The sequence below is a fragment of the Narcine bancroftii genome, chromosome 3 (assembly GCF_036971445.1).
Source record: "Narcine bancroftii isolate sNarBan1 chromosome 3, sNarBan1.hap1, whole genome shotgun sequence".
Lineage (NCBI taxonomy): Eukaryota > Metazoa > Chordata > Chondrichthyes > Torpediniformes > Narcinidae > Narcine > Narcine bancroftii.
In genome coordinates, this window is record NC_091471.1 from 28960873 (window position 1) to 28974844 (window position 13972).

Genomic DNA, 13972 nt, shown 5'->3' on the forward strand with positions numbered 1-13972 from the left:
ATTATATGTTCTCTATCTTCTATCATAAAACCTTTAATGTCATTATCTTTCTTATCACTTCTGCCAAAAGTTCTACTGTCAATGGTTATATAATATTTCACTATAATCCTTTGTATTTATATTTTCCTCATCCAGTGCTTGACTTCAGTCAGTTTTAATGACTTAGAAATAACCATCAGTTCCTCTTTTGTGTTGTTCTTCAGCTCTGCAGGTATGGCTGTGACAAAAAATTATCTACATCCATTGCTGCTGTTATTCCACATACAAGCTTTAAATTAAATTAGCTTGGAAATAAAAAAACAATTAACTAATTAATCACAAAAACTTGAATTTTCAAATCGACTGGATGAGACCCCATAAAATGTTACGACCCCAGAGGACCCACAAACCCAACAGCAGTAAATATTCACCAAGACAAATGGTTACTTAAGCAAAAGATGATTTTAATTATCTTTAAACATGAAAACAGAATCAAACTTTAACTTATCTATTACGAACTTAACTTAACCTAACTTAATCCTCTTCTAATTCTAAGCGCACATGTATGTAATGTTCATAAAAGTTCTTTGGTCCACATTCCAATCTCACTTCTCATTCCTCCAAGTTCACTGGTTGGAGGCAATTCTTATACTGTGCCCAGAATTTAACTTTACAAAGTTCACCAGGCTTTTGTGCTCTAAAGATAAATGGTTACCGCTCAGAAAGGTTCATGTTGGTTTTCAGAGAGAGATGTGTTTTTCCAGGACATCCACAACTAATTTACTTCCATCAGTCACCTCAGTGTCTTGCTGATGAAACTTGCCCCGTCAGGGTTCTCCAGATGATAACCTCTTTCTTTCAGGTCACCACAGAGTTCCTTTCTGTTTCACTTATTCCAAATGAAACATTAGACAGCCAATTGTCTCCTCTTGCATGAACCACAAGGGCTGTGACTACACCATCTTCCACACTGGGGCTTCTTGCCAGCTTTTTCTGTTTCAGTTCCAGCTGCTCTTGCTGGCTGAAACACAATCAGAGTGATCTCTGCTTTTCTCTCTCTCTCTCTCTCTCTCTCTCTCTCTCACACACACACACACACACACACAGACTGAGAGAGAGCCTATTTGACTCTCTCCGCTTGCAAAACCATATGACCCTCTTACAACAGCAAAACTCTCCTGCAGACAATAGCAGTGCCAGCATTCTATTCCATCTGTTGCTTTTGTAAACAACAACCCATTAGTGAAGTCTATTGAGCTCTCTTCAAAGCTCTTGCAAAAAGGTGTGAGAAGCCACTATGTCTCCAGTATTTCAAATAAGATCTGTTTTAAAGTGTTTGCATGTAAGCTACTCCAACAAACCTTTCCCAATTTATCTCCCAGAAACATATCTATATATCTATATACTCTGTCACATATAAATTCACAAAGGTCCTTCCTCTTTAAAAGTACTGTATTGAATCTCCATCTGTAAGCTACATTTTGTTCTTCTTCAAATGCAATTGACATCACTAAAGGTGAATGATCTGATAATATTCTTGCCTGTTATTCAATCTTCTGAACTCTAGCTCCTCCCCATAAATTCTCTTGAAATATTACTTTTTTTCCCCAGTTACAGCAAAACTTTTTCCAGCTGATATACATTCAAATGTCAGCATCCACCTGCCTTGCTTTTTCAGGCAATGAATCAGCATACACCTTTGCTTCATTAGGTTCTGTGAAAACCTATTTCTCCCTTCTGGAACAAAGACCTTTAAAACTGCCGAATACCTTAAGACGAAGGCATAACCTTTCTTCTATAACACATTTTTAACTGCACTGAATTATTTCCTCTTTTTAAACTCAAAACTGATATCAGGATAGAAAAAAATCTTATTCTCATCATGGGTGATTGTCGTTCTTTTGTTTGCTTTGCCGCCAGCTCTAAATTCTTCTCTTGTACTTCATATCAAAGAAATCTGACTAGTATCGGGTGAGGCTTCTGGTCCAGCTGTGGCTTTGGCCTCAAAGCTCTATGTGTTCTCTCAATTTCAATGTCTCCTTGAAATACAGTCACTTCCAAAGATTGTGGAATCCAACGCTGTAAAAACTTTTTAATTTCTTGTCCTTCATCACCTTCTTTAAGCCCAATAATCTTTGTTATTTCTTCTCCTGATGTTCTCTAAAATGTCTATTTTCTGCATTAACTACATTGTACTACTTTCATTTGCCTTGAATTTCAAATTCATTACTTTTAATTTTCTCATCCTAACTTCAAATCTTTTATCTACCTGCTGCATTGTTTTTTCAACTTTCTCTGTAAATGTCTTGTTTTCAGCTACAATCTCTCAATATCTTTTTATTTCTGCTATTATAAACTTCCTATCTTGTTGCTGCAGAAATAAATGATTCTTTAATTTTCTCCAGCTGTGTGGCCTTGGGACTCTGAGTGAACAAAAACTCCTGTTCTTCCTCTTGCTCACTGGAGCTGGAAGCTGCCTGTTTTTTTTTAAAAGTTGCCTCTTTTTTTGTGCTCTGTGCATATGCGACTCCTCGCACATGCGCACAGTCACATCTTCACCCGAGTCGGGCGGCCATTGTCTGGACAGACCATGTACTGCAGATGCCAATGTCTCCCCAGCTCCTGACTTATCTCCCCTAGGCAGTACCTTACAAACAGTTCCTGGTTACTTCCTCAAGGTAGGCCTTTCATTCTTACCTCAATCTTTTTCTTTCTCAGTTTCTTGTATTGTAATGGTTGGCTTTTCTTTCTTTGGTGCCATTTTAAAATGTTTTGCAGGTCTTCCATTACTTTTTTCTTCTATTTTTCTTAAGTTTTGCTAACCTTTTTGGACTATTTTTTCAACTTTTTCGAGGAGAGTAGGGATTTGCTTCTAACCCCACGTCATTATGTGGCACCCCCCAAGTATAATCTGACTAAAGTCTTGAATAAATCCATGCACCTGTCTTCAATACCCTGATTAATGAAGGCAACCATGCTAAACACCTTCTTCACACCCTATTTACCTGTGTCTGTACTTTTATGGATGCATGTATCAAAAGCCCAAAGTCTCTTTGTTCAAATATTCTCTCCAGGGCTCTACCATTCAATATGCAAGTCTTGCCCTGGTTTAACCTATCAAAATGCAACTTGTGGCACTTGTCAGAGTTAAATTATATCTACTATTCCTTGGCTCACTTTTCCAATTTCTCTGACTCTTATTATCTTTCTTTGGCTTGGCTTCGCGGACGAAGATTTATGGAGGGGTAATGTCCACATCATCTGCAGGCTCGTTTGTGGCTGACAAGTCTGATGCGGGACAGGCAGATAATAATAATCCTATTATAATAACCTTCTTCAATGTCCAGTCTTCCACCAATTTTGTTCACAAGCTTATTAACCATTGTCAACCAAATGATTCATATCGATGACAAAAAAATAGTGGACCCAGCATCTATTGGTGCAACAAGACTCCAATCTGAATAACAATCCTCCACTACCTCCTTGTCTCCTGTCATCAAGCCAATTCTGTGACCCAACACTGGTGAGGCCAAATTTGGAGTATTGTGTGGGCTGAACCTAACTACAGAAAAGATATTAAAAGATTGAAAGAGTGCAGAGAAGATTTACTAGGATGTTGCCTGGACTTCAGAAACTGAGTTACAGGGAAAGGCTTTACACATTAGGACTTTATTCCCTTGAGGAAATAAGGGGAGATTTGACAGGTATTTAAAACTTTGAGGGGTATAGACAGAATAAATGTAGGTAGGCTTTTTCCACTGAGGGTATGTGAGATACAAACCAGAGAACAAGGATTAAGGGTATAAGGGGAACATTTAGGGGCAAGATAAGGAGGAGCTTCTACATGTAGAGAGCGGTGGGGGTGTGGAATGAGCTGCCAGATGAAGTTGTGAATGCGGGCTCAATTTTAACCTTTAAGAAGAATTTGGACAGGTACATGGATGGGAGTATGGAGGTATTGTAAGGTAAAACATCATGAGATGGGAATGTGTAAGGAGTTACCCTGTACAGGGCTGTAACAAGATGTGAATGCATCCTTGTACTTACAAGATAAGAAAGACATTGATGGATTGAGAGGCAGGAAGCTAGCAGGGAAAGGATAGCAACAGTTTTAGTCATTGGACAAGTAATGATATGATGATGTTCTAAGCACGTATCCAAGGGTATAAAAAATCACCATTTTGCTGATAACGGCAGAATGCATTCTCCGACTAACATGGTTAGTTGCAAGTGTTACAATCCGGTAATAAAGAACAAAGAACCCTGATTTCGACTCAGTCTGGTGTTTGTCTCACTCATTAATGAACAAAGCAGACCTAACAGTATGGAGGTATGTCTATGGAGTTGGTGCAGGCCAGTGGGACTAGGCAGAAAAATAGTTTGGCACAGATGAGAAAGGCTAAAGGGCCTGTTTCTGTGCTGTAATTATCTATTCTAATGATAACAATGTAGAAGAAATGTTGAAGAAAGCCTTTGTTCCATTTGATTTCAACCTTTCAGAATTTTGTCCCTATTGTTTTGTCTTGGGGGATTATTATATTGTTGGTGTGTAGTATTCAGATTTCAGAATGATTGGGAAATGGATTTTTCATTGCAACTCTGCATATTGGCATCTCAGTATTGGCCCTGGAAAATTTTTTTTACAATGGATTTGATTGTGGTACTTTTGCTTATATTCTTCTGCAATCATTGATTTCCAGCATTACTTCATTTCTGTCTCTTGTATTGGGGCCTGTTAGCTATTATTCAAGTATTTTTCATGCTAGTGGGTTATCAGTTATGCTTTTGTGAACTCAGATGAAAAGCCTTTCTGAAGTGTATCGTGGTCACATGCTATGACCTCACCAACAAATACTGTTAAGATTCTGATATAGCCCATTCGACTCTGATGAGGATCAAAAGAATTTGAAAAAAAATCAATTTACTAGAAATTTAAAATATAAAATATAATTTTTAAGATGGAGAATGAGAACTTGGCTGAATGATGCATCAACCTTACACTCAATGTCACAAAAACTAAGGAGCTGATTGTTGACTTGAGGAAAGGAAAGCTAGAAGAGTACAATCCAGTGATCACTGGGGGATCAGAGTTGGAGCGAGTGAGCAAATTTAGGTTCTTAGGATCACCATTTCTAAGGATCGTTCCTTAGACATCATGAAGAAAGAAAGTCAGCATTTCCACTTCCTCTGGAGTTTGTGGAGGTTTGGTATTGTGACAGATTATGTTTTTTTTATATTGTATATAGATATGTTTTAAAGGAGATCAATTGTGGGTTTTTTTAGTGTAGGTCACAAACAAACACTAACACTTCACAGCACAGATCTCATTTAAAATGCCAGAGCTTGGCTCAAGCCAGACAATCCAGGCTCCTAATGCTTTGTAAAGACAATGGAAACAGCTTTGTTGAAGGACTTCACAAGAAGTTGTTAATTGGACATGCTGTGGAGTAATGGATTATTATTTTGGAAAATAACAGAAGAATGGACTCAGAAGATTGGTTTGGTGCCGCAGTCTATCTGAATGCAGTTTATTGTTCTAAGAAGGTCATGTGGTTTTGCAAGCAGAGAGAGTCAAACAGGTTTTTCTCTGTGACACTGTGTGTGTGTGTGTGAGAGAGAGAGAGAGAGATGAGAGAGAGAGAGACAGAGAGAGAGAGAGAGAGAGAGAGAGAGAGAGAGAGAGAGAGAGAGAGAGAGAGAGAGACTGACTGCTGGTTTTCTGCAGTGGCTTTTGGAAGCTTGAGTGAAACCCCATTTTGGAAGATGGGTTGTGAGTTCTAAGTTCAGCCCATTCAAAGCCCTTATGGTCCATACAAGAGGAGATGACTGGCTGTACAATATTTCTCCTGATATAAAGGAAACAGAAGAGGAACTCTGAGGTGACCTGAAAGAAAGAATTTATCACCTGGAAAACCCTGATAGGGCAAGTTTCTTCGGCAAGACACTGATCGGAAGAATCAGTTTGTGTGTGTACAATGAGCAACAAATCTCTCTCTAAAAACCAACAGGAGCCTTCCTGAGTGGTAACCATTGACCTTTAAAGCACCAAAGCCTGGTGAACTTCATAAATGTTAAATTCTGTGCACAGTATTAGAATTGCCTGCAACCAGTAAACTTGGAGAAATGAGAAGTGAGATTGAACTGTGAACCAACAAACTTTTCTGAACTCACACATATATTACATACATGTACGCATAGAATTAGAAGGGGATTAAGTTAGGTTAGTTAAGTTAATAGTGTGATTCTGTTTTCATCTTTTCAAGATAATTAAAAGCAACATTTGTTTAAGTAACCATTTGTCTTGGTAAATATCTATTGCTGCTGGGTTTTGGGGTCCTTTGGGCTCGTAACAGTACCCTGACAATAAATATGAAATCTGACCTTCAACAGGTTCAGGCACCCCTGTGCAAAGAGAAACAGAATTAATGTTTCAGCTTGAATATCTATGGTCAGGCTGTTAAAGAGAGAAAAGTTAGTTTTATGTCGCAGAGAAAAGAGTGATGGATAGCACAAAGAAAATATCTCTACTAGAGGGGTTCAGGCACCCCTGTGCAAAGAGAAACAGAATTAATGTTTCAGCTTGAATATCTATGGTCAGACTGTTAAAGAGAGAAAAGTTAGTTTTATGTCGCAGAGAAAGGAGTGATGGATAGCCCAAAGAAAATATCTCTGCTAGAGGGAGACCAAGATTATCATTTTGGTCCACTGTTGATGATTAAATCTAATTGATATCTTATTGAAAGAAAGAGATAGAGAATACAAATGGAATGTCTATGAGCTGTGAAACACAGAAATATGGGAAATGCCCACCAGTGTTCATGGGAGATAATTAATATGAAGTAATCCCAACATCTATACTCAATATGCCAAAAGCTCTCTTTACAACCCTATCCACCTGTGGCACTACTTTCAGTGAATTATTTATTTGTATTCTCTGATCCCTCTGTTCCACTGCCTCTTCAGTGCCCTACCATTTACCATGTATGTCTTTTCTTGGTTTGTCCTTCCCAAATGCAACACATCACATTTGTCTGCATTAAATTCCATCTGACATTTTGCAGCCCATTTTTCCAGTGGGTCCAGATCCCCTTGAAATCTTTCAAAGCCTTCCTTGCTCTCCACAACATCTCCATTCTCTGCATCATCAGCATATTTACCACATTATTATCCAGGCTATTGATACAGGTGACAAACAATGATCCCAGCACTGATGGCTAAGGCACACTACTTTCTTTTCTTTGGCTTGGCTTCGCGGACGACGATTTATGGAGGGGTATGTCCACGTCAGCTGCAGGCTCGTTTGTGGCTGACAAGTCCGATGCAGGACAGGGAGACACGGTTGCAGCAGTTGCAGCGGAAAATTGGTGGGTTGGGGTTGGGTGTTGGGTTTTTCCTCCTTTGCCTTTTGTCAGTGAGGTGGGCTCTGTGGTCTTCTTCAAAGGAGGTTGCTGCCCGCCGAACGGTGAGGCACCAAGATGCACGGTTGGAGGCGAGATCAGCCCACTGGCGGGCGTAAATGGGGCAGGTACCAAGAGATTTCTTTAGGCAGTCCTTGTACCTCTTCTTGGGTGCACCTCTGTCTCAGTGGCCAGCGGAGAGCTCGCCATATAATACGATCTTGGGAAGGCGATGGTCCTCCATTCTGGAGACGTGACCTACCCAGCGCAGTTGGATCTTCAGCAGCGTGGATTCGATGCTGTCAGCCTCTGCCATCTCGAGTACTTCGATGTTGGAGATGAAGTCGCTCCAATGAATGTTGAGGATGGAGTGGAGACAACGCTGGTGGAAGCGTTCTAGGAGCCGTAGGTGATGCCAGTAGAGGACCCATGATTTGGAGCCAAACAGGAGTGTGAGTATGACAACGGCTCTGTATACGCTTATCTTTGTGAGGTTTTTCAGTTGGTTGTTTTTCCAGACTCTTTTGTGTAGTCTTCCAAAGACACTATTTGTCTTGGCAAGTCTGTTGTCTATCTCGTTGTCGATCCTTGCATCCGATGAAATGGTGCAGCCGAGATAGGTAAACTGGTTGACCTACTAGATAGGAAATAACTTCACATCTAATTGCTACACTTTATTTTTAAAATATTTTATTTATTAGAAAACAAAGTAATAACCACAATTACAAAATTAAAATATTAACAAATCATCAAAAAAGATTTAATGGTTACATGGAAAAAAAAATCTATCAAGAACTACAAAGAATCCTAAAAAAATAACCTCATCACCCCACCCCTCCCTATCTATCCCTCCCCTAAACCTACTCCCCTAAGAAAAAGAAAATAAGAAAGAAAGAGATAAGGAGAATAACTCAAATCATACATTCACTAAATGATACGGGGACCCAGCTGGACCCACCACCAGTCTCAGATTTTCAAATTGGAATAATCCAAATATGGGCTCCAAATCTTTTTAAATATTTAATATTGATCTCTTAAATTATGTTATCTTCTCCATTGGTATACAAGACCTCATTTCTGAATGCCATCTTTGTAAATTAAGCTCCATCTGATCTTTCTATGAAACAGCTATACATTTCCCTGCTACTGCCAAAGCTAATCACAAGAACGCCATTTGAAATTTATCTAATGTATTAAGCAAAGCCATTTCACTAACTTCCCCAATTAAAAAGATCTTTGAGTCAGAGAAAATTGTATTTTCAGGATATCCTGCAAACAGTTTCTTAATCTAACCCCAAAACCCTTTTCCCTATTGCAAGACCAAACTGAATGCAAAAAGGTACCCTTTTGCTCATTGCAATGAAAACACAATCTGAAGGACTCAGTTCAAATAGTTTCAAACATTCTGGACTTAAATATGATTGATATATATTCACCAGCCTATTCCTAACATAACTAACTTTGTCACAGGGTATCTCTGTTAATCTTCTTCCAACTATCCATGTCAAACTGAATTTCCAAATCCTTCTCCCACTTAAGTCTCGAGTCATGAAAATCAATGTTGTATTAATTTATATATTTCCCAAATAAACCCTTTCTTTCCTCTGTTTCGAATCAATACTTCAAATAATGTTTTTTTAGGTAAAGTCAGATGTCTTCCTAAAAAATCCTACAACAATGATTTAAGATGATAAGAAAAAAAAAGTGTATTATTAGGGATTTGATATTTTCCTTCAACCTATCAAATGTTAAAAAGTGGCTCACCTCAAAACAGTCATTTATCCATTGTAAAAGGTAGACTCTTATTTTGATAATCCACCTGACATTCCTATAGTTTTACTAACTTCCTCCCACATACATATTGAATGAAACAAAAATGGCAATTTATAGCTATTAATAATTTTACTTGTCCACTTATAAATGAAATGATCCATTCTAACCTCTCCAATTCTCTTCAATTCAACATCTAAATCAAATATTCTATAAATCTGCTCTATAATAATTCACAAAATTTGATAACTACATACCACCTAACTCATATTTCCAAGTTAATTTATGCATAGAAACCTGTGCAAACTTTCCCTTACATAAAAATTTCCTCACCAAAACATTTAAATCCTTAAAAAAATTATTTGGTATCTTACAATGTAAAATCGATTCAAGAAAAAGTATCATATTGTGCTGAATAATACAAATAATCTTTCTCTTTTATGTTCATTTGCCTCCACACATCATTTAAATTCAATTCCTTCATCAAAAACATTAACTTCTTAAGTTATTTTTTTTCTTATGTACAATTTTACCTGATTTATCCATCACTGGATCTAAACAACAATTAATATCTCCCCCTATTATCATATGATCTTTAGATTCTGACATATTGAGCAAGACATCCTGAAAAAATCTTTCATCATCAACGGAAAAGATAACATAATTTAAAAGTCCAAGATTTTGCGAAGATCTTACAATCAACTATTAACACTCTCCCAATCGTCTCGTATACAGATTCCAAAGTAAAAGATAAATTCTTATGAATTAAAATCGCAACCCCTCTACCTTTTGAATTAAAAGAAGAATAAATAACTTGACCTACCCAGTCTCTTTCTAATTTTTGGTGTTCACTATCTGTTAACTAGGTTTTGAGCAAAAAAAGCAACATCTACTTTACGTTTCTTCATATAATTTAACACTTTCTTGCATTTAATTGGATTATTGAGCCTATTCACATTAAAAGTACCAAATTTTAGATTAGCCATCAATTTTATCCTCGCCATAGGCTATGCAGCAGGATCTCCATCTCAACAAATGAAAACAAATCATTTCCCTAAAGAAAAAAATGTATGTCTGTGTGCACGCACATGTATATAAATAAATAAATATATATGTATATGTGTGTTTGTGTATATATAAATTCCCCCATAACTCCCCACGCTTTACCCTCCCACTAAGTAACAGGTACTCCCTCTCCAAAAACACAGGTAATGGCCCAAGCCACTAAGCCAGTGATGGTTTTGGCCGAGTTACCATGTGTTCACATCTCCCCCCAAAAGATTTATCACAAATTCTAAGTACACATCTCAGGTACAGCTGGCTTATTCCAATTCTTTGTTCACTTGATCTTCATCCATCGAACCCTCTTTAGAATCACTCGAGCTCTCTCGCTGCTTTTCAGCCAATTGACCTTTCTTCTCCTGCTTCTTCTTCCCCTTCAAAGGCTCGTCTCCGCTTCCATTCTTCCTCATTTGAGTTGGAGAGGACCGACTTTTCTTGAGATCCGGCAAGGATTTCGGAATTCCAAGGCCTCTCTCTCATCATCAAAAAAATGAGAATAAGAATCACCAGAGAAAATATTCAGCAACCCCAGGGAATTGAAAGGCAAACTTAGAACCTTTCTGCCAAAGAATCGCTTTTTCAGGATTAAATTCTTTACACCATTTAATAACATGTAGAAAAATACTCTTCTGTTCTGAACCATCGACGGGCCTCCATGTTGTTTCGCATTCTGTACTGCCAGTCGCAAAATTAATTCCCTATCTTGATATCTCAGGCATCAAATCACTCCTGATCGGGGTTGCTGACCAGGCATTGGTTTCGGCCTTAAGATTCTATGTACTCTGTCTAATTCCAACCCCCCTCAAAACATTTCAGCGCCCAACACTTTAGGTATCCATTCTCGAAAAAAGTTAACCGGATCTGATCCTTCAAACTCTTCTGGTCGTCCAATTATCTTCACATTATTGCTAAGACTCTGATTCTCCAGGGTATCAATTTTTTTCAATATATCTTTCTTCTCAACTCTCTATCCCATAAAAGAATTGTCATATGTTTCAAATTTTTCTTTATATTGACCAATAGATTTAACAGTCCTCCAGTTTATCATCCATTTTCTTCATCTTTTCTTGCACTTTATCCACCACCTTTGCATGTTTCACCATTTCTGCCTTAACATTAGAAATATCATCTCTAATTCTTTAACAGAATTAAAACCCACTGACATATGTTGTAGCATAACTTGAAATTGTCCATCAAAATATTCTTTGTATTCAGTAAAAGGCCTACCCTGACCAGTCTTAAGCTTTTCAGGCTCTAGGTCACTGCTCAGCACTTCTCCAGAGCTGTATCCTTGTGATTGATCCTCTCCGCCTCCTGCTGCCCCTTTAAATTCTTTCACAGTCTTCTCAGCTCCCCTCTCCCTCTCCCCTTGGGTATGTGGCCTACTCTCAGTTGATCCAGACTCCCTGAATTGACGAATAGCAGCCCCCCCCGGGTTAAAAATACTTGGTATTGTGCATATGCACACTGCGGCATGCGTGCGCACCACCTCATTGGCGCCAGGAGGGGAGCTCCGGACACCATCTTTCCCGGGGCTCCTCAGCAGATGCTGGTGTTCCCAATGGCGCTGCCGGCAGTAGTCTCATTTAAACTTCAGGTTTATTCAGTCTTTTTAAATAGCTAAAACAGATTTAAAAACTAATTTACCAAACAAATTCATTGTACTTTACCTGTCATTTTTTTTGTATTCAACTAATTTATGGCCCTGAAAAATAGAAAAGTTATACATGAAAAAAACCAGCACCAAAAAATACAAAGTAGTCATGTGAAAATTGGAAATGAACATCTATAGTAAGTTTTATAATGCTTTTAAAACTTCAAAATATTTTTAATTCTGGCCTGAACTGTTCTCATTTCTGCATGATATCACATTTTGGTGTTTAACTTGCTCATTGCTCTTTCTTACAAGACAACGTAAACTGTTCCTCAGCCATGAACCGTCAGACAAGTTGCCTTTGAACCTGGTGTATAAACTTTCAGAAGATTATGGGAAACAAGACCACTAACTTCATAGCTTCACATGTGAAAGTTCTTGCAGCAATAAACTTTCATAATTATGAACCCTTCAAGGCCACTGATGGATTCTCAAATGGCTAATCATACTACTCCTAACAAAGAAAGGTTTAAATTCTTCCTGAATGTGGGAATGTATACAAGGAAGATGAAAAACGTTTTTGACAAAATCTTGAGCAATAGAAATGTATTGTTTCCTCCATTCAGCTTATTTTGAAATTGTATCTTTCTCAAGATTGTGTCCCACCTTGAGCCCTACTTTCTTCCAAGTTGCTCTTGTTCACTTGATCCTAATGTGCACAAATGCAACTTCCTTTTCAGTCCGATTGTAATTGGTTTTCTCCTCAAGTATTTATCTCCTTTTATTTTTAAAACTGCCATCATTAGCCCTTACTTCACCTTTGACTTGCAAATGGCCATCTCAAGTACAACTTCCTTTCCTGTTCCAATGTATTGTTACCTCCCATGTTCCTTCCAACCATTTCCAGAATTATATGCTAATATCCCTCCATTCTGGTTTCCAACCAGTACTGAAGCTCTCCTTATCAAAGTCAATCACAACCAGGGGTGCAGTGCAAATTTTTTAGGTGTGGGAGCTCACTAAAAACAGCGACAAGGAGGTTTCATGAGACCTGGCCTTGGTAGCTGCCATGTTGTATTTGGCATTGTATAACGAACTGTCAGACTATGACGTAGGATGACCAGTCGTGGAAGAAGCAGGTATGTCCAGAATAGAAAATAACGCTAAGCAGGGGAGGTGGGCAGTGGGGGGGGGGGGGGTGGGGGGGGGAGGGGTGGCAGCAGGCATGCATATTTCCCTGGTGCTGGCACTAGCAGAGTGATTCCAGTTGTGTGTGGGATTCTGGGTAACAAAGACACCCATTGATTCCACTGTCATCTTGAGTGAGTCCATGAGGTGCCAGAGTTGCCCCGGAGTGATCCGTTGAGGTGCTGGAGCAGTGCTCTGATGAGCTCTAGCTGCACTGCACCCCTGACAACAACACTCAACTCTTTTGTTTCTAACTTGGCCAGCTATTCTGATATCTTTCTATGGTTGTATCAAATTTTGTTTGATCATTTTCCTGTTAAATATCTGGATCTACTTTACATTAAGTGTCCCTTTACAAATGTAATTAGTTGTTATGTCCCTTCCAAAGGCAGATTTTCAGAACAATGCATATATGGTTGATACGCGAAATGTTTTTGAGAGGAAGATGGTTTGTGAAAGCAGCTCAAATTAGAACAATTGAAAGCAAATACAACAACAATTAGCCCACTTAGTTGAAATGCAATGCCACAGTCATAACAGAGGAAACTAACACCAATTTCAGTAGTCGCTGATATCAAAAAAACTAGGTCTTACTTTGTTAATTTTGTTAATATAGCATGATGGCTGAGTCACAAACAATTTGGAATTATGTGGTTTTTAAGCTAAAGCATATATCCATAGAAAAATACTATTTTAAAAATATGTATTGCAACAATAAGTATCAATTTTTCACTTATTATATAATATGCTGGAATTGAAATAGATTGGTACTTGCTCATTAGGAGACTTGAAATTGTAATGGGAGGCCTCAAAACAGAGGTCTGTAATGAAGACGGTGTTGAAGGATGAGATAGCATGGCTCTGTAATTGGGAGAATCCCAAAAACCTCCTCTGTGGCTCAAAGTACCAGATGAGGGAGAGCTTGAAAGTCCAATCTGTTGCACTGGTGCTGAGTGAGCTGTAGCCCTTTATCAAAAAAACA

General features: G+C 38.4%; 1 protein-coding gene across 4 annotated transcripts in view; it reads right to left on the bottom strand.

Moving 5' to 3' along the window:
* The window catches only part of rnf212 (ring finger protein 212), a 166484-nt gene that overhangs the window by 25591 nt on the left and 126921 nt on the right, over window positions 1-13972 (bottom strand). For all 4 annotated transcript variants that reach the window (XM_069923680.1, XM_069923678.1, XM_069923681.1 and 1 more), the window contains 2 exons: window positions 13766-13956; window positions 11879-11913 (listed from right to left, as the gene is read on the bottom strand). In XM_069923680.1, the coding sequence (XP_069779781.1) occupies window positions 11906-11913; window positions 13766-13956 (199 nt within the window). In that variant the 3' untranslated portion in view covers window positions 11879-11905. The remainder of the gene's footprint in view (window positions 1-11878; window positions 11914-13765; window positions 13957-13972) is intronic.